Here is a 22102-nt window from a genome sequence, read left to right as displayed (position 1 = left end):
CTCGAGAACAAAACCCACCTTTTACGGGAAAGATTCAGTCAGCTTGTTTTTTCCATTAATAAAGTGAATGATTAAAAAAATGAGTTGATCGAAATCAGCAAGTACATAGTAACCCACAGCTGATAATATTTCAATTTCAACAGATTAGACAAAGATATAACAGAACTTAATGGCTGAAAGGTGAAGCAGGTCATTTTAGCTATTAATTAGCTGAAAATTTTTAGCAGTGTTATTAATTAATCGCAAGAACTCATGAAAGATAGTGATTCTGTCTCTAGAAATTGTGAAATCAATATTGGATGTTTTTGCTTAATATGTACACTCTCGTTTAAGCATAACTATTGGACACTTTTAATGCACATTAATCCAGGGACCCTATGCATCAGTTATGCAGGAAGACAGCTTAGATGACAACAATGGCCCATATTCACCTTGAAATGTATGAATGCAAAAAATTAGTGTTAGTAATCATTGATAAATAGAGTTTAGTCTGGTTTACTTTGTACGGATCGGGAGGAACAATTGTCATTTGTTTAACATGTTGAAAAAGAGCCTGTAACCCTTTGAATACTCTTGGCTAAGACTTGATTTGTATGCCTTCAGCAGGTAATTTATGCATTGCCAAGCCCTTAAGACTATCTGTGAATTCTGGGTGCATTCCCTGCTTCTCCTTTTCAAAGCAAGTTCATACTTTTGTGGACAGGTACAGTTGCTGTTACCACAAACCAAAAGTCAACTAACAGCCTCTGGAGCATGAGTTCAAAAGTCAACTAATAGCCTCATGCGCATGTAAAGTTACATGAAGCAGTTATGAATCTGGAGGGTGAATCAGGAATACCATTTTCCCAGACGACATTCTTATGCAACAGAACATTTTCCTCTCAGCTGTGCTTAATAGTAAATCCAGTCCTACATATGTATGTAAGATATATGTAAGAAAAAGATCTTATTCATAATACTTACGTCTTACATTTCTGTGGCACATTTCATGCATAAAACATGATACTTAGCGACAGCCAATGCAAGAATGGCCTATTTGCTATTCAGATGCACTCATCCCTACGGTAGGAGACGTCCGCCATTTATCAGCACCACTACGCAACGGCTGAAGCCATATTTCAGTCAGTCACTTGAAAACGCACATAAGGTTTTTGCTAGGTATGGGTCCATTGTGAGAAAACTATCCTATATATTTGAAATTCAGAACAAACAAAATGTCATTGTTTGGAATGTAATGTGGTCACAATGGTGTTAAAAAGGGATCTGTGGCTAGGTAGAGAAAATAGTATTATACTCCTCTTTTCCTAGCTATTTATTTTCACATTTGATTGCAATTAACTTACTCCTTTATACATGATGAATATTTAATTCATTCTGGGGGTAGCTGTGTTTTATAGGTGGCCAATCCACTGAATAACTGTCCTCATCTGCATTTTTTCTATTATAGGTAAGAAATCTATAGGGATTCCCAAGACCATTTGTTTGTGTTTAACAAAGGCTGCCACCTCTGAGGACAACAGAAAGCACACAAGTATACCAAGAACTATGGGTATTTTCTGTCTTCTATGGACCACTGCTATTTTAAAACACACATTTAATTTACAAGGTCAACAGGTTACCAACTGCTTTATGCCAGTTTGAAAAAGCATAAGCATATAAAAATACTCCCAATACTGGCATTCCCAATAAAAGACGACAAACAGATATAATACAGAAAATTTGTAGAGATGCATTTATACAGTTGACTTACTTATCCCAGGCTATTTTAAAAGAAAAAGGATAAAAGACAAAATGATATCCCAATTCATTTGCTTTGAGGAGAATACTTAATATGAAACTAAAACCAATACGTATATATAAATACAATAATAAAATACAATTCGGCGCTGGATATCACTAAATTGAGGGGGGTTATACTTCATTCACTAAATGAAGAGGTTTGAAGAAGTAATCTGTTTATGATAAAATAAGAATACTAACCCTGTAAAGTTATGGAATAACACGTAAATACCCTCAAATGTATCCAGCAGACCTACAAAAAAAACTTTTAATTTTTTTTTGCAGCAAGACATAAAGACTACGTCACTGAAACACCAGGAGCCCTGCATATCTTTTGTTTCTCAAGCAACATCCAAAATAGTACGCCATGCACCAACTCAGAAATGCTCGGCTAGCGGAGCCTGTACTTAAATTTCATAGTGGGTGCCAGAAAGCTTACAAAGAATTCTTTTTTTGAGGAAACAAAATCTTTTTGCCTTCTCAGTTGAGAGAATGAAACATGGGCTTCAATGTCATGATCATTTGCCTATTTACTTACCTTATCTTTGATGTCATGAGCATTTGCCTATTTACTCATCTCATCTTTGCTTTGTCCGCTGTTCTCCCCTCATCAAGAGCTACAAGCGGATGGATCTTTAACAAGAAGCCTTGCAAAAAGCCTCACTCACAGGTTATAGTCTGAAGGATACAGAATCCAGTTGTCTTTGGCCCAAGAGCATAGCACACCACTAGAGACATTAGGTATCTCCAACTCTGCTGTCCAGCCAGCCCTAATGAGTTATGTATGCACTGAAATTGCTTACTGGGTCATCTAGTAACATAGTGAAGCACCCAATTGTAAATCCTGCCAAAGTTTAGGTTTTTGCTAAGTGTGGTAGGCTACCAAGAACAGTTCTAACTAACATACTAGTGTGCATGTTCTGGAGCAAAACACACGCATGGGGGATACTGGAAAAGCAAACGCTTTACGAGGCTGGAGTTTGAGGATCACAGCTCAGGGATGAGATAGCTAATATGAATTTTAGGCAGGACTCAGACACTTATTTTCTTTTACTTTAATCCATCTAGTTTTGCATATGATTTGTTGTACTTGTGGAAATCACTAAACGCCCTTCTGATTTAGACATTATCAAAATGTTATTTTTATATCAATGGCTGATGTTCCATATTGTCAGTGTTTGTCCTTCTAATGAGCTAGCATGAAAGCTCGTATTTTAACCATTGAAAGGGTGACATGAAAAATAAGACAATTGGAAACAACTAAAAGTTAACATTATCCAATTCTTTTTGTGAAATACAATTATTACTGACTTATCTCCAGCCTGGCAGGTCCCAAAGATGAAAAATATATTTTGGAATCTTTGATAGATATTAAAGTTTTTCTATTCATCAACTGTATTTACAGTCAATAAATTATTTATCCAATATGACATTACTGCTGTAACACAAAATTTACAATTTTGCTCATAGATGCCAAACATAATGTAGGTTATCTCCTCAATATTTAATATTTAATTAATATATTGTCACATTCTTTTCAGAATTTAATCAGGGAAAATATTTTGACCCATAATGAAAAATTTCTCAGAAACAATTCTTTTTCTTCTGCTCATTATCTGCCACCACACGACTGGAAAAAGATGCCAAAACCGTAGAATTCATATCATATACCAGAAACACTGTAAGGACAAGCAATCATATATAGCATTGAATTTTTTAAATAAGATTGCTTTATCAGTCATTTTCATGCTACAACACTGCCTCAAAACTTTCAGAGTCTGTTCCTGAATTAGGATATTTGACATCAGTCTGAACACCCAAGCATCTGGAACAATTCCATAGACCAAGGAAGAAATCCTCAGTCAATGAAGTCAAAGAAGTTTTGTAGATTGGAACAGGATTTCACCCTGCAACTTTGCCAGCACTATGGTTGTGTATACTACACGTTTTCTTTGCTAAGGTTGAATGTAGAGGAAGAAACGCTTTCTACATCAACCTACAATTGACAAACATGGGAGTGAGTCTTCTGCCATGATGGCTCAAGGTCTTCTTCTTCTAAATCTGCCTCATTCTGCATAGAGCTGACGCCTGGAGGATGATGCCTATGATGGAACGTCATGGACGAAAAATATGATTCTCTAATGGCCATCACAGTTGCATTACTAATTGTAGAAAAATTAGTACAACCACGTTTACCACTTTAAAATAATTCTGTCCCATGGAATGGTTTGATCGGAATCCTTGGATGATTAACAGGAAGCAGACTTTCATATGATTTAAAGATTGGCTCCTACCTAATCTTCAAGGAGAAGATAAAATGTCTGCATCAAGATGAAGTCCGAACTATATTTGACAGGATAGGCTAACTCAAACTATAACTAAGATTCTGTGATATTGCCAGGAGGCTTACTACAGAAAATTAGAGTAAGAAGTCTATGGAAGCTCAGTATCATTCCCAATAAAAAAGTCGTTAATAGAAAACTTTATGTAAGTGGTCTGTGTATTGCCGGGATTGTATACACCATTTTACACAGGGACTCATATGCCAGCAGTCTACACAAGATACGACATTGTCTGAACCTGATGTCACAGATAGAAAAGTGCAAACAGGGCTCTCTCAAAAGCATCTCAGTACAAATTTCCACTTTCATATCCAATTGCAGGTAAATCTGAAAGAGGAAATACAGGATATCTAAGTAGCCTGCGCTACTGATCTCCCTCCTCCTGACTTGAGTTCTATGTAATTTGAAGATAGAGATCATTTTTAAAAGCACAAAATAATTTAGTGCTCTTTCAAATTGAGTTTCGGAAGCAAACCTTTCGTTCTTTATCTAGAGAACAGGTATAATAACAAGAAAAGCACGTCTCTCTTACAGTCTTACCTGAAGGGAGTCCAAATCATGTCTGCTTGGCTGGAAATTGAACTTTCAGTGATAACATGCAGGAGACTTTAGATTAAAAAAAAAAAAAAATCAATAAAGCATAGAAACACTATATTCTTTACATAAGAATGTGTTATCTCCTGCTGTTCCTCCTGATTTTGTCACAATGAAAACAAAAAGAAAAGCAGCATAATGCAGATTCCAGACTGCAATGCTGAGAAATGTGATATTTTCCCAACTTCTTTTTTAATTTGTAAAAGCCTCAGAATGGTATCTGTATGTGAGTTATCTTCATGTCTTCAACTGTGAGGATCATTTTGAGGCAAATGTGCTCCGTCAGCTAGCTTCGTATCTCTAAAGTTACGCTTGCCCAGGTCAGCACAGAGACACTTTGAAGATAGCGGCTCTACAGGCATACCTAGCTTTTCTCAGGAAAGGGCTTGGAAACAATGCATGAGAGAGTCAAAATGAATAAAACAAAATCCTGTTGTAGAATGGAAGATAGTACCAGGACAGTTGTTCCTTGCTTCCTAATGTTTGCCTGCTGTTGTTCAGGTATATTTTATGTCTCATAGAAGCAGATAAAGGGCTTGATCGTTCAAGATATTGATCACTTCTGAGGTGCTAAAAGGTTTTTACTTCCTTGGAGTTGAGGGTCCTTGCAGTGTTGCTCAACTCAATCAGTGGAAACATTCCTTTCTCTGTTTGATTCCCTGAGCGCTTTTCAGGACTTTACAACAGTATGCAATGAAATAAAGAAACAAAATTGAATCTCCACAGTAGTCTTCAAGAAGGAGCCCCATTTCAGCTTTTCAGAAAAGTCCCAGCACCGACAGAGCTAGCTTAATAATATATGGCAAATAATTTCTAAGGGAAATTCTAAGATTTTATTCCAAATACAATATTCACAATTAACTGTTCTATTTGTTTGACCCCCTCAATCAATGGTTAGATAACGTTCAGCAAGTGTTCCTTAGTAGAAGGTTTTTTTCCTGGTCAATTACTGAATACACAATTTGTGAATGCATTTGTTCATTACATTTTCAACTTTAGCTAACGCTAAATGTTATTAAAAACCAGCAAAACAGGTAAGATTACTGGAGACTGCAAAGAAGTGAAACGTGAACAAAACAGAAACAATTGTAAAGGCTGTTGCGATTCACAAGGAAAGAACAAGCAAAGATGACAGCAAATTAAGAATAAATTGTAATGAGTAAAATCTTGCTCTGAATTGTAAAGGCTCGTTTTTATTACTCACATTTTATCATGCAAATATTCATATAATCATAGAATACTTTAGGATGAAAATAACCTTTTGACGTCATCTAGTCCAATGCCCCATTCAAAACAAATTGAATTAGATGAGGTTGTTCAGGATTTTGCTCAAATTCAGAGTATCTCCAAGGATGGATAGCCTCCCACATCTCTGGACTAGAGACCTCCACCCTGCACTTGAATTTGACTACCCTCGAGGTAAAACCTTTTTCCTTATATCTAATTGGAATGTTTTCTTGTTTTTGTTCCCCCTTTTCCTGTCACTATGCACCTCTGACAAGTCTGGATCTGGCTATTCTAGATCCTCCTGTTAGGTAGTTGTAGACAACAATATCTCCCCTTCTCTTCTGTATACATGTGAATGTATCTAAAAGAGTCGCGTAGATGATGGTGATCTCATTTTCACTGTTACAAGAGCAAGTGTTTTATCCAAAGGGAAAAACTGAGTAACTGTAGAAGGGAGGAAAAAATGTCACCAATTATTGACAAATATTTAATAGCTCACTCAAGTTTGTTAAGTCCTGTACTACTCTCTTCAGAAAATACTTGTGTTAGGAAATCCTGATTTACTTGGTCTCTGTTTTCTTTTGAGATTCAGTACTTTAGATAGCATTTTCCCTGAACAACCAATGCAGAAGTACTGACAGCCTCAATGATTCACATAACCCAAATGGTTTCTGTGCTTTTCACCTCAGGACAATCTTTTCTACACACAAAACCAAATTAATTCAACCACATCTCCAAACCTTCCCTCTAGTTCAGAATTTATGTAAAGGAGACGAAGGTATAAATTCAGCTGATATTTAGAAGAATGATGAAATGAAAAAGCATTTGCACTGGCTCTTTTCTTATAAAGCTCTTACCTAACTTAAATATTGTACATGAGTCATGATTGTCTATGGATTTGTCTGCACTTGGCATCAGAAAAATTGTGACTGAATGTCTTTTAATATTAGTCAGGATCCAAGAGGTCTTCATAGCTGGTGGCACTAGAACCCCCAGAAGCATCTTTTCAGATGTCTGCAACTGAACAATTCCACTAGGAATGCAGGCAAGAAAAATAGGGCTGCTCATAAAAATCACTGAGACGATGTGTTCGGTGACCTAAGCAAGGTTCTCAAAGTTTCCATTTCTATAAATGAAGTCTTACCCGGCACTCATCCTACCTAACTCCAGGTGCTGGACCAAGGCATTCCAGACTCCTTCTGTGCTTGGTGGAGAAGAACAGGAACCATGGAGCACTTGAGAGCTTTCACGGGTTCATTTTCTATGGAGATGGGCCAGAGTACTTCACCTTTTTAATTACATTTAGAGAACCTAAATTGCATTAGAATGCTAAAGACAGTACAGTGAATCTGGGCATAGATGCTCAACATCTGCAAAAAATTGTCCTTGGATTTGACCCAGTAGTCCAAGAATTCAATCAAACTTAAGGAATATTTCTGAGATTGTTTTCCTTAATTCTTCTCTTTTGATCCCCAAAAGTGCCAAATGGGGGAAACCCACATACTAAAAACCATATCAATCCCTCCAGCCTACAGAAACTAAAGCAACTGTGACCCCCCGAGAGCTACTTTCTATAGACAAATGCTCTTTACAAAACAATTTAAATATTTCTGTTCAGAAAAAATTAGGCAGTTTCCTTTCTCCAGCAGCTCAGTCCACAGAAAGTTTTCATCACTTACATATGAATATATACCCTCAAAAGATGCCCAAGGCTAAACCCCCTGACTCTATGCTTGTCTGAATACATGGTTCAATTCACCTGCCCATGCCTCTGTCATTTTTTTAAGATGTTGCTAATCTAACCAGTTGTCAGCATCTACCCGAAACAACAATATCTGCTCTCTAGAAATGGCTATTGATCTCCACTAATTATAAAGGAAGCCTGGAGTGAACATCTTGGATGCAGATGTGTACACTTGGCTGGATGAATCACTCTCCACATAGAAATTGAGATAATAGTCAAAGACTCTTCATAATTCAAGCAAAATAATAAAATACTTAGTTTTCATTACACCATAGACCTACTGTCATCTTTTGCACTGCTTGAGTGGGGTAGTCTCCCCCTGTTAATGCAAGATTTCTTTCCAACTCTATCATTTGCAAACCATACTTCTTAACTACAGTGAACTCTTTCTCCTGGTTTTATTTTTTTAATTTTTATTTGGCCATCCAGAGTCGAAACTGGACTATAGAATGGAAGATAGAGAAACGCTGGTCTTGAAAATTATCTGTCTTGGAGAAGGATGTAGTGTTTGAAACTCATCATGATTCTATAGATATTTTCTGCCTTGAGTGTGGTTCAGTATTCTCATTTGCGGAAGGGAAATAATGACAATATTTGCTTCTGTTTTCAGTGTTACGAGGGTACACCATCATGTTTGCTTTGAGACACTCAGAAGGGACTGATAAAAATCCAAAGGATTATGATTGAACAGAATCATGTTTAATGTCTTTGAGATGCAACTGTCCCAGAAACAGAAAGTCCAGGGTGTTAAGGCAGTCCTAGTGTCCTCCAACCGCTATACCCAGTCCAAGTGCTATTGAGCATTGTTGTTGACAATTCAAATGAGCTGAGGTTGACATTTAAAAGGATTGCAGTTTAAATCAACATGAAGAGTCCTCTAGAATGCTGTGCACTATCATTGTGACTTCTTTTGCTTAAACAAGATTAAATAAAAAATAATTCGTTTTGAGTCAATGGTGTTATACCAGCCCAAAACTGCAGTAAGAGAGGGCAGGGTGATGAGCATCTATCTGCCAGCTGACACGGTTTGCGAACAGATGGTGCATTTCATAGCTCTCCCTCACTTCTCATATAGAAAAAGAAGGTAAGAACCAACCCACAAAGTTTTAATTCAACTTGTAAGAGAAATCTGCCTGGCAAATACAGAAAATTTGGGAATTTTACAAAGCTATCTTAATAATACTGAAAAAATGTTTGATCCCTATATATGGTCTTACATCATTAAAGTATTGCTCACACCTTGCCAGCATGAGTGAGGAACAAATCTGTAATTTAAATGCTGACCTGCTTAAATATATAGGTATAAATATACTAGTTACTGTTTTTGCTTTGAGTCAGGAATACACAATGTGCTTGCAAACAACAGGATTTTTAAGAATGGCTTATTGTAAAGTAACATTCAGTTTGTGAAACACTTATGAAGATTTAACTCATTTAAATTAGCATATATTTGAACAAGTTGCTCAGATATTTGCTTTCAAAAGTTTTCATATTACACTCTAAATAAAATCAGCTGAAATCTAGGCCTTATTATATTTTACTGTAATTTATGTACATGTAAATAATATACAGTTAAAACAAACATCATAATTGACTGAATACACATTCAAGCCAAAGCTGTAAAATACAGGAATCTGTGTGCTTTAGATGTTTTCATTTTTTCTTATCATAGCTGCCAGTAAAATAATTTAACAGGGGAATTAGCTCAGTAAATGTAAAATTAGGCTATTTATTCTCCCAGTGTTAGGTTACTCAGGCAAGCCCGCATCCTGGGGTTGCATGGACAAAAAATTATTAGATTTGGCACAGGCAGATTCCAGGTTAATTATTGCAACAGTTTATGTCATTTTGAATATCATTCCCTCTACAAACTGCCCCCCCTATACATAAGTCAGTCAACTGCTGATTTGCTCATCTTACAAGGTAAATTTAGAGAGCAAATTTCTCTGGATATAAAGTAATCCGCTGACATCTCTGTTCCATAATATCCCCTCAGTGCTGATCAGTATCTCTAATTCACCTTAATTACTGAATGATACCAATTCTGATTTCCTGTTCCCAATCTGTATATCACTTTTCAAAATAATTTCCCTGTCTATGCCACCAAAATGCTTTCGTATCATTGAAGTGAGATTAGGGACACTGTACAGTTGGTCCTTATGTTTTACCTATTCTGGCCAAAAATTAAAGTCTCCTGCATTATGCAAAAATAATTATGTGCAAAAACAATTTCGTAAATCCATCAGCAAAGCATGTGCTTAGGATCTAAATTAAATTTTACCTCAAAGCATTTGCCTCGGAAAAGAACAAACCTCAGACCGCGTTTAACACAGCAATTCCTATGAAGTTTTCCCAATGAAACATTAGAGATTGACTAATCTGCTTTTTCTTTCCTACTTAAAAGATCAAAGTTTGCTAGGGAAGCTACATGTGCTAGACCAGTTCTTGGCTTTGCAAAGGAAGCTTTGGAGACTTCAGTGTTTGGTTTACTACAGGAATAAGCAGTAGTAATAAAACTCCTTGCACACATTATTCAAAGCTAAAAAAGCCACCACCTGTCAGGGAGCCAATTTTTATATTCTTTGTCCTTATTTTTCTCTCTGACAGGAAGGGAAACAGTCATTAGCGAAAGTTTTGGTAGCTTTGTAAACAACACTTTCATCCTCCCAGAATTTCACTGAGATCTCCTATGCATTGATATAAAGAGCATCACTGAGTCATCAGGGAGGAATATCTATCCATCACTACTGACCAATCCCCAATACATGCCAGTGACCAGAAGATGGAAGGCTCTGCATCCTATACCCAATTCCTCAAAGCCACCGAGTCACCTGAAAATAGAAGTACTTCATCAATCAGGCTACGGACCACCTCTGCTGAAAAGGCTGTGATTGCACTCTCTTTGCCTTTGATTTATAGAGTATGCATTGCTGCCTTTTAGTGCCTTTCACTGAGATATGACAAGACCCCACACGGAGCTGGTAAAGAGCTTTAAATGAACAAGAACAGCAAGATTTGCAGTATCCCTAGGGGTCAAAATCTTCATATGATCCTTCTTTTGCCCTTTAGTATGAGAGCTCTGATATCGTGACAGCTTTAATAGATACCCAAGAGGCAGAACAAGAAAGGAAGATCTTCGTAGTCCGTCTTGTCTTTTTTAAAATGCTGAGGGATATTAAAACAGTGAAGCAGTAATACTGTGGGCCAAGGGAAATAGGTAACAAGACAGTGCTTTAAAGTAAAATAGTAATGTATAGGTAGTGACACAAGAAAAACACCAAGAAATTCAGTTAGCAATATCCCTGCCCATCTCAAGTTCTTAACACCGAACAAAATCAAATGCTTTGATTTATAATTTCAAAGGTTAAATCTCAGTTACATCTCCTGGGATTTATTTCCTGCTTAATTTCACGTCTTCCACAACTTACTTTTGAATTTTATTTAATCTATAAAATAGGTCTTATAATTGGCCTATTGTCAATACACAGCTTCATAAACATTCTGGCAAAAGCAAATAAAAACAGTAACAGAGAATATAGAAAATAAAAATCCCGTCCTGTATAAACAGGCATTATCCACAGTTAACAATGAGAAATATATAAATAACACCATCTACCTTAAATCACAAAGTACTTTAGAAAAATGATAGCCCAGCACTACTGTAATTAAATTAATGGAAGTTTAGCAATTGAATTCAAGGGGAGCAGAGTCTGCCTTTTCACAATGCAAGATAAACGTTGGAGGATCAGTTTAGCCACCAGTAAATGGACCAGCTCTGCAAAGAAACGTGATCATTACTTTACAGATGACATTAACACTAGGACTTCAGAACAGGAAAGGAAATGATTTTTCGCAGGTGACTAAGACAACACATGCAATTCATTCTGTGATCCCTGTTGGTTAATTTAAAAAAAAAAAAAAAAAAAGCTAACAAAAAAATCCCCCATTGTCATGTTTTTTTCCCTCCACCCCCAGATCTATAGAGAGAGTTAAAGATATAGATGAGACAGGAGGTTACTCACCGTCGAGGAGTCACTGCTTCCGGTCTCAAGCGTAGCTCCCTCAGCACAGGTGGGTGGGTGGGTAGAAAGTTGACTAGCCCTGCCCCCATCTATGACATCACACTCTACCTCATAAAAGGTAGTGAAAGTGCTCTGAACTCCAGTCTGATTTCCGAGAGATACAGAAAAGAGATAGTGAGAGAGAGAGCAAGAGAAATATTGTGCCGTAGCGTAGAGGTGAGGAGAGAGGAAAACGTGTGCTGAAGGAGCTATGCTTGGTCAAGGAAACAGGGACTCTTCCACGATGAGTAACCCCGCCGTCTGGTGGTTCCTCTCACTTGCTCCCATAGCACAGGTTAAGCATGCAAGCCCTACAGGGTTTGCTGATGGGGAAAGGGGAGAAATTTTTGGCACCTTTTGATGAAAACCAGAGAGGATAGAAAGCTCTGTCCCCATTAAAAGCTGATTGACATCAGATCGGGCACGAATTTTGTTGATAGACTCCCGGGTAGCATTATTTTGCCTATGGTTTTGAACAGCAGAACTGCACAAAAACATAAACAGTGATGCAAGCGGCTGAAATTCCAGTGACTACAACTGGAATTACACCTGCGTCCACCGGTGCTGAATAAATATTACACAATCCAGCCCTCTGGGCTGACCCTTGAATAGAGTAAGCCAGCGGGTAGGCCACCTACACCACTATATGAAGGAGGTCAGGAAAGAATTATGTTTGTCCCGCATTGAAAATGGGAACTGCCAAACTGTGCTGAAAGAACAAGTGAGGGAAGTATAAAAATTCTGGGCATACGTTTATTTACAGAGCACACTTTAAAGTTCCAGAAAATATCAACAAAATTGCAAAGAGGTGATGCTTTCAAAGACCGTACATTTTTAAACAATGACAACCTTACAGGGCTGAAGCACATTTTTTTCAAATAATTCCCAAGAACTGAAACTGGAGGGCTTAAAATGGGATATTCATTCTAATTTATTGTAAATGGAATTTTTATCATCCAAATTCTGGAAAAGCAGGTTTGAGAGTAAACATAATTGCTTATATTATCCACTGGGATTTTCTTAATAACCTAGCTGTATACTAAAATTGAAAAAAATAGTATATGTTGCTAAACCTTACTCCATTAAATAAAACTGCTCAGAGAATGGGGGACTATTCAATGCCAGTAAAGAGTGCTAGCATAAGATCCTGCCTTTTGGAAGATGAAAAATGAATGCTCCTTAAATCTCTTTTAAGAGTATGCATTATAAGCACACAGAGTTAATATTGACGTTTTCCCTTAGGCTTTTTGTTGCTACAAGGATCGTGTAAATTGTAATCTAATCATGATTATTTTTTCAGTCTTAGTAATAATTAATATGTATTCCCTGCTCTGTTTGCGTGCTCTTTGTTTTTCTCTCCTTTCCTTCTATTGAAAAAAGAAAGTGTGTGACTAATTTCTAGTACCAGTCACTTCACCTAACAACAGAAGTCAAGTATTGTTCTTCTTAACCTTCAAAACTTTTATCATAATCTAATCCTGCAGTATCTGCAGATGCTACTTTAAACCAGTCTATTTGTGGTTTTAAAAACTCAACAAATTGACTAGTCCAGTTAACTAAATGAAGAGCTGTTGTGACTGTTAGAGATGATACATAACTTCAGGAACACAATGCAAAACTAGGCTGCATCTGAGTAATGCAAAGTGTTGATAGTGCTGTGAATTTTCGTTCATAATTGAATTAAACACATGTCTGTCTACTCTCTCTAAAGTAATAATTTCTTATTACTTCATCTTGATTTCAAGCTATTTGCATGTATGAAGATAGAGAGGAGGAATAACACCTCTGGTATCCTGTATTGCATCTACTCCTTATTAACACGTCTACTAGTCTGCCAAAGAGAAAAGAAAAAATGAACTTTTAAAGGCTTTTAGGGTCAAAAGTACCAAGTAGGGTTCAGTTAATTCATAACTTAGGTAACCTATGACTTGACTATTGCACCACAGTTGTTTTTGCCAAATAAAGTAGGAATATATTTCGAACTCCTGTGACCACCAGACCTTACGAAGCCTAAGCAATCTTGCTCATTCTGATAAAGAGAAGGATGGTCAGAGGATATATCCTTAAATATGAGAAATATTACACTTGTAGTAGCAGCTCTAAGATCTCCTAAAAAGAAATAAATTGTCTTTTATTGGAATAGAAACATATGGAAGTAGCACAATTAAATTCTGGAAGACTGAGTATGGCCAAGAATATTTTCCAGTAATAACACAAGATGAGAAATATGGAGAAATATGGTAGACTCCATCATGATAATGTGACATAAACAGTTCAATAGATTAGGTAGCAGACAATACCCCAGATGGTACTTTGGGGCTAGCACTGCTCAAATCTGAAATCTTGTTTTGACCTGCTTAGTATGATATCTATAGTTGATAAAGAGAAAATTAAGGGAAGAGCAAAAAAGATAAGACTGATTTGTGAACATACACTAGAACACATTACTCGCCTAAATAGTGAACAAAACCAGAGATATAATATACCTAACTGAAAACATTTCTAAAATGCATGTACATTCAAGAAAAGAGGGAAAAATTCCAAGTGTTCCAAGGAATACAACTAAGATTAATTAAATGAATGCACGGAAATACAAAGAGACAGTAAAGGAAGACTTTAATACTCTAAAATATTTTTTAAGGGACGTAAATTAAGCCTAACAGCATAAGAAAACTATGTGAATGCAGATCAATTTATTGATTTAGTCACTTGTACCCAGGCACTAGAAATCAAGTTTAAAAAAGTTTGACATCAAAGATCTGTTGGAAAAAACACCAAAGTGCTTTCTTTCTTGCTTAAAAAGTTGGACGGATGATGGGGAATGGGAAGGCACCATTAAGGTACCAGTGGCTGCTGTCTATAAAGTTTGAGTACAGCAAGACTGTGAAAAGCTGAGGAGCCCCAGCTGTGCAGAAACATTATATGTACTACTGGTATACCTACAGAAGGTAAAAATGAATATATTTTAAGAAATTGGAACAACTGCCTGAAAAGACCATGTAAAAATGCCAAGCTGAAACATATCATAAAAGTTGGAGACCTTAACACAGACACACCTCTGACCCCAAGATGTCCTCTTGCTGTAGTGGATCAGCTCGATGGATGAATGGAAAAATCGGTTTTGTTCATTATCTGTCGTAGCTAAGGAATGATGAAATATGTAACATCCCATCTGAGACTGAGTAAAGCTGTAACTTCTCTAAGTTTTTTACAACGGGAATGCTGAATCTCGTTGCAGGTATAAAAAAGGATGAAAATGTTTATGCAGTCTTTTGGATCGGATATTGATGCTCTAATCCAGTTTTATAGAGTTCTAATTTGGTCTTTGATGAGATTTAGGACAAAACACTTGTACGTTTTGTCTCATTTTCTACTGATACTATTACCTACCTGGTAACCTAGCTCACAAGGTATTTAGATGATTGTTAGTCAAAATTAGAAAGAATTGATGTTAAAAGAAAGCATTTGAGAATATCTAACAGTAAGAGGTTAGGATTGATTTTGCTGATACTAGATAGTTTTTTACTTTGACTCCATATCAATGACTTGAATAGATTATACAAAACAAACACTTTTTGTTGATGCAGGTGCTTATCAGTTATGTAAGATTAATGATGTGATGTGAGAAAAGTTTTTTTTCCCTTTGCTCCTATGAGGTTCATAAATAATAATTTTAATAGTAATAATAATATGTTCCAAGTGTGGAAGAAAATATTTTAGAGGCTAAAGATATAAGGCAACTTTTAACCTTCCTCACTCAGTTTGATCTCTTCTTAAAGGCTATTATGACCTCCTACATTTAATGGAAATACATTCCTATTGTGAGTTTTATTAAATACTTTGTTGTAAGCTGTTTTGGTCAGTACTTGTAATTGAATCTGCTCAGGCTGGGAAAACCTGTAATGTTTTCCCTTGAGGGTATGTCTTCTTATGTGTGAGTGTTTCTATGTGTGTGTTACTCATCTGCAACTCAGGTTGTCAAGAACTATAATTAAAGTGAAAGAAATTGATGAGTCTGAACTGAAGTTGTTATTTTTTTAATATCTGCAAAAGCAACAGCTGATAGTACTTTTAGAAGTGAGATTAAGTCTCACCACTATCCAAATCAGGAAGTTAAATAATTGCAAGTGCTAAAAGATGTACTTCTGTATAAGAAACACAGTCCAAAATCTCCTATTGTGTGCTAAATCTATCATTATGTAAATTCAGTTCTCCATAATTCCATGTGCAAGAAACAAAACTAATTTTTATTTAAAGCCTCAGGATGTACCTGAGAAAGCCCCAGGGGAAAGGAATTCTTATTCAATATAAATGGTGAAGGTTGGTCCCAGACCACCTCCTTTAAAGGCAGTAAGAGAGGAAAAGAGGTGAACAGGAGATAGCACTTAAGTCCTCTCTTCCTTTATAGTAATTTTTTATAGGAATAGTCCTTTAGGACCATACCTTAAGGTATGTTAGAATGGTCTCTAGGCTTTGCTAATTACTGCGGGGCTGGTGCAGTTTGGGTATCAGAAAGTCACAATATTGCCATTTTCTCCCCATCTCATTCAGCATGGCCTGGAATAGGAAAACAAGCTGGACTGAAGCCGTAACTGCTGTAGCAGGCGAGCTTTGGATTTTAGAGTGGTTACTATTTTTAAAACAAATGCAGTGTGTAATGAAGCATATACATTAATATTTCCTTCAATTCTCTAATCTTCTTCTATGATCATATTTGTTTCAAGCCTCAATCTTGAATCTGTAACAGTCTGCTTTGTTCTCATGGAATTAAATGGTTTAACATTATTTGGTATCAGAAATGCTTTTCTTTGCAGAAAACTCTTCTAATGAGAAATTTCAATAAATGTAATCTTCAGAAATTCATGAATACTTGTTACTTGATAAAGCACAAGAGCATGTTCCCTGTAGCCAAAATGCTTCTTAATAAGGATAAAAGTCTGACCTGTCTAAATTTTAACCTACTAAATGTAGACATATAGATGGTGCGCGTGCTTCTTGTCTCCTTGAATATATTCTAATGAAGACAAGTGCAGTGTGATTTTGCTTTGCCGATGAAATTCTAGATAACATCTTTCCATTTATGCAGGATATATTGTTTCATATTTATGCGCATGTGTGTTTACATGTGCATTTACATACAGTGAGATATTTTCTTAGTCCTGAAAATAGCCTTATATCAAAACACTGTATCTTCAAAAGAACTGAGATTATTTAATAAAAAATATTTTCTTGTTGGATTTTTCAGTTATGTCTTAAGCTTCATTCATCTACTTTTCCTTACATAATGTAAACTCTGCCCACCACCAATCCACCTTCACTCAGCTGCTTTGAAGAAATAATCATAACACTAATAAAAATAAATCAACCTTTCCAAAGTCTTCTGCACTATTCTTTATGTGGATCATACTTCTGATTGCCCAGATGCCCAAAGCTCAGGGTATATACTATTGTTTAGTCCGGCGAAAGTTATAAAGACAAAACCATGTGAACTCACAGACGTGGAAATAAGATCCTATGGGATCTTTCACTTAGCTGAATCAAAACACCGTACAAATGTCACTTGAAAGAGACCTCTGGAGGTCTCTTGTACAACTTTCGACTTGAAATGAGTTGATTACCAACATTAGATCTGCTCAGCTGCTGCATTGTCTACCTGAGGCTTGAACCCCTCCAAGGATGCCAATTGTACAAACTCTCTGGGCTCCTGGTCCACATTACCTTTACTGGGAAGCAATAGGTAAGCTTCATATAATGAACTAAATCTTTATTATTGTTACGTATTTGGAAGAGGTATTGTAAATGACTTTCAAATACTACAGATGCATCCATTTATGTCTTTTTTTTCCTTCGTCTTTGAGCTGTTTCATAGGATAATTAGGAATTCTTCACTGTTTTAACTTTCAGAAAGCCCTAAGACAGTGTTTCCATAAAATACATCATACATAATGACTATGTGACGTTAGGGATTTTATCAGCACTCATTTTGATTAACCTGCATAACTCATTGATGCCTTTATCCTTTAGGAGTACTAAATTGATTCAGTGTCAGGATGATAAATTTTTTATGTTACTACATAGAATCATAGAAAAGTTTGGGTTGGAAGGGACCTTTAAAGGTCATCTAGTCCAACCCTGCTGCAATGAGCAGGGACATCTTCCACCAGATCAGGTTGCTCAGAGCCCCGTCCAACCTGACCTTGAATGTTTCCAGGGATGGGACATCTACCACCTCTCTGGACAACCTGTGCCCGTGTTTCACCACCCTCATAGTAAAAATTTCTCCCTTATGTGCAGCCTGAATCTCCCCTCTTTTAGTTTCAAACCATTACCCCTTGTCCTATCATTACAGGCCTTGCTAAGAAGTTTGTCCTCATATTTCTTATAAGCCCCCTTGAAGTACTGAAAGGCTGCAATAAGGTCTCCCTGGAGCCTTCTCTTCTCCAGGCTGAATAACCCCAACTCTCTCAGCCTGTCTTCATAGGAGACATGTTTCTTTCATCCCTCTGATCGTTTTTGTGGCCCTCCTCTGGACCCGCTCCAACAGCTCCATGTCTTTCCTGTGCTGAGGACCCCAGATCTGGACGCAGTACTGCAGGGGGGGTCTCACCAGAGCAGAGCAGAGGGGCAGAATCCCCTCCCTCGACCTGCTGGCCATGCTGCTTTTCATGCAGCCCAGGATATGGTTGGCCTCCTGGGCTGCAAGCACACATTGCTGGCTTATGTCCAGCTTTTCGTCCACCAGTACCCCCAAGTCCTTTTCCGCAGGGCTGCTCTCAATCCCTTCATCCCCCAGCCTATATTGATACCGGGAGTTGCCCTGACCCAGGTGCAGGACCCTGCACTTGGCCTTGTTGAACCTCATGAAGTTCACATGAGCCCATTTCTCGAGCTTGTCCAGGTCCCTCTGGATGGCATCCTGTCCCTCAGGCCTGTCAACCGCACCACTCAGCTTGGTGTCATCTGCAAACTTGCTGAGGGTGCACTCGATTCCACTGTCTATGTCATTAATAAAGATATTGAACAGTACTGATCCCAATACGGACCCCTGAGGGACACCATCATGTAGTCCCTTTCTTGCACAGTGTATTGAGGGATACAGCCTGTGCCAGCAGGAGCTGGAGATTCCTGTATTAGTCACAAATAGAAAAGCTCAAACAATTTGTTCCAGATAAAGGCTTATCAAAACCTGTATATTTATAAGTATCATGTGCTTCATATAGCTACGTATTTTGGAACAGAGTACACTTACTATGGCTTTATTTCACCCTCTCATATATCAATATGTCTGCATACATTCAAACATATATGCAGAGGTTACTTAAATATATCTCCATCCCAAAAGGCACAGCTGAAACAGCTCTCTGTATTTTTCATTTCTTTCATTTCTTCCAAAGCAGATGACGTGAGCTAGTTGAATATACAATGTAAATCAAGGTCTCTCACTTTCCCCACCTAGCCCCAAGCCTTCCTGTCCTGGAAGCTGTCTTTTTACAGTGGTAACTTCAGAGCCAAAGTAAAGACCCTAAGTTTTTATTTTCTCTCCTTGCTTGTTCTACTAGGAGTGTAGAGATTATTGTGGAGTCCAACCAACTTTATGGTCCTGACTATCTCAGTCCTTTCCCACCATTGCAATTCTTTGATTTCACATTCCTATCTTGCTTTTGGGTTGGCTTTTTCTTCCCCAACCCTTTCATGTCTCATATTTCAAGCTTCTTAGCTTACTTCTTTATTATTTCCAAAGTCCTCTTCTTTACCCACTGTTTTCATTCCAAGTCTCAAAACAGAACTTTCCACCAGTGCCACCCTGAACAAATATCTTTCCCTGTGTCCCATCTCACATTATTGTCACAACATTGGTACATATGACTCAGTGTTCATATCTGTAAACTCCCTTTTTTGCCATTCTAACTTCTTACTACAATCTTGTAGGTGAAACAGTGGGTAAATATGAAAAGCAACGTGCAAAAAAGAAAGCCTAAATTAAAAAATAAAATCATAAAAGTCAAATTATGTTCTTAAGCAATTTAGTAATTCTCTATAGGGTCCATCTTTAACTTCCCTTTACCAATTTGAGTATATTCATTTGTGTTATATCCATTTTTCATGTATTACCATAACCCAAACCCTAGTCTTGCAAGGATGTCAGCTTAGACATCGGACTATATCTCTTCTTTGTGGTGTGTAACTCTTTGAGCACCCACTGTCCAACAAACATGAATACCGCAGTTATTTAGGAAGAACTGCTTTTACCCTCAGCTCCAAGTAAATTGAATCACTAGCAGACAAAACACAAAATTTCTATTAGTGATATCTATTAATCATTAAGTATAGCTAGGTCTTAGCTCAGGTGTTTCCTACTGAAAACACTGACAGCTTGCCAGTCCAAGCAGCCCAGCCCAGAAATAGCTACAAACCCTGGTTTGTCAGACTGTTTCTGTGAGTATATTTCATGTAGCATTCTTCCATTTCTGTTATGAATTAATAGTAAAACTTATTTTGTTGCTAGCTAAAAATAACAAGAGTAACCTTTCTGCACTCCTGAGAATCTTGAAGAAAAGGAACCCGACAGTTTTGTCAATTTGCCAACTCTCCCTTCAGCAAACTTTCTTTAACATAATGCTAAATTCTTGCCTGATGCAGGAGGAATTAAATTACTTTATTTACCAAACTCCAAACCAACATTTTCTCCATACTCTGAAGCATTTCAAAGGCAATGGTTCTCTCTGATTGCCTACTTGAAAACAAACAAACAAAAGAAAAACCCCAGAAAGGCTTTCTGATGCAGGGAAATGAAATACCACATCAGTGGCTCTTAAGCAACTGCTTATGCACAGGCTTTTAATCCAAATTCACTGAAAGATGGCCTTACTCGCTTTTAATAGCAGATGAACTTCAAATTACCCGACTTTTCTTTGAGTCTATAGAATTCATAAGTAGCAACTTGATATGCCACTGCCCATACGCATACCAACTTTTACAGCACAAGGTAGTTGAGGGTGATTCAGCCTTAAATGAAAGTCAAGTATGACCTTTAAACCATTTTGGTTTACTAGATGTAAGATCCATAGGCAGAATTCATAGGGAAACTGTTTGCCAGCTCACCTGAATTAACTGTTGGATGCATACTGTTATTCTGAGATAAATAAAGAGGCTCATTCTTTTTTGATGAGGACTAGCTATTTCCAGTTACCTTATTCTTATTACTGATCAAGAATAAACATAGAGACAGTTATTTTGCAGTATATCCCATACCTGTTAATATTTTTATGCATCCAACTTCCCAGTCCAGGTGTTCCAGGAATTTTCATGTCCTACCCAAAGTTAATGGGGTGGCTCCAGCCCTTTTACCTTCCTTTTTCCCCCAAAGTCTTCACTTAAATTCACCAAGCAAGAACTCCTAGATAAAGTCACAATTTTAACGAAACTGTCTTCTATCTTCAAAATGTTCTAAGAATCCTTCTCTTAGTATCGTAGCTGAGCCTATTATGCTAAGATAAATGGGCCTTTGAAAATAATTGGAAATTGGACCCAGCTAAAGTACATGTTTGGAGTGTGCTTTGGCTATTGATTCAATATTTTTGGGCAGCGTTCAAAGGTACATGGCTGTTACTCTATATGGCACTGCATATCTCTCTGGCTCAGAAGTTTTAGACTAGGCAAATTTTCTGATAATACAGCTGATTATATCTGTAGAGTTCTAAACCAAACCTGAAAACGATAGGGGGCTGCCTTGGATAAGGGATTTTCTTAGATTCTGTTCAATATAATCCTGCAGGAAAAACTGTAGCAAAGCTACTAACATAAACAAGAATTTTAAGAAATAGAAGCTCATAGCCTAAATGGAGAGTAGGTAAATGAGCTGATCAGCTTCAGAGCAGCAGTAAACAGAACAAGTGGATATTTATCCTAGGGTAAGAAATGAATATATAGATCTCTTTTATTGTAATGGTCTAGCTAACAAGAGTCAGACAGGAATACTAAAAAAATAAAGCAGCCCTGGAATTAGAAGAAGTCTGAATTTTTATCCAAATAACAAACATCATGGTTAAAACCAACTCTATTCAACGAAAGTAGCTATCACAAAAAGGCTATCTATCAGCATGAGTTAAGTATATGTAAATGGTATTTACTTCACTGAGAGTAGCATATGCTCAGCACCTCAGAGGACTCATTCCAATACAATGGTGCAACTGACTATGAAGCAAATATACATTACATTAAATAAACTAAGGCAAGAGACAAAGAAAATTATTTTGAAGTGCTTTTCGTCTGTGATTTTATTAAAGGAGGTTGTTTATTCTTAGAGGGGAATTAGAAATGGAATATTCAAATTTAAAATTACAGAAACATATATC

At 37.1% G+C, this 22102-nt stretch overlaps 1 protein-coding gene across 2 annotated transcripts in view; it reads right to left on the bottom strand.

Moving 5' to 3' along the window:
- CTNNA2 (catenin alpha 2) overlaps nucleotides 1-22102 on the bottom strand; it is a 534072-nt gene that overhangs the window by 5780 nt on the left and 506190 nt on the right. Inside the window, exon 18 of one of the 2 annotated variants that reach the window (XM_075499501.1) lies at nucleotides 11709-11852. The exons of the other annotated variant lie outside the window; for it this stretch is intronic. Within the exon in view, the coding sequence (XP_075355616.1) occupies nucleotides 11709-11852 (144 nt within the window). The remainder of the gene's footprint in view (nucleotides 1-11708; nucleotides 11853-22102) is intronic. 2 annotated transcript variants of the gene reach the window in all.

The sequence above is a fragment of the Mycteria americana genome, chromosome 4 (assembly GCF_035582795.1).
Source record: "Mycteria americana isolate JAX WOST 10 ecotype Jacksonville Zoo and Gardens chromosome 4, USCA_MyAme_1.0, whole genome shotgun sequence".
Classification (NCBI taxonomy): domain Eukaryota; kingdom Metazoa; phylum Chordata; class Aves; order Ciconiiformes; family Ciconiidae; genus Mycteria; species Mycteria americana.
The sequence above is the reverse complement of the archived record's forward strand: the minus strand, read 5'-3'. Positions and strand labels throughout refer to the sequence as shown.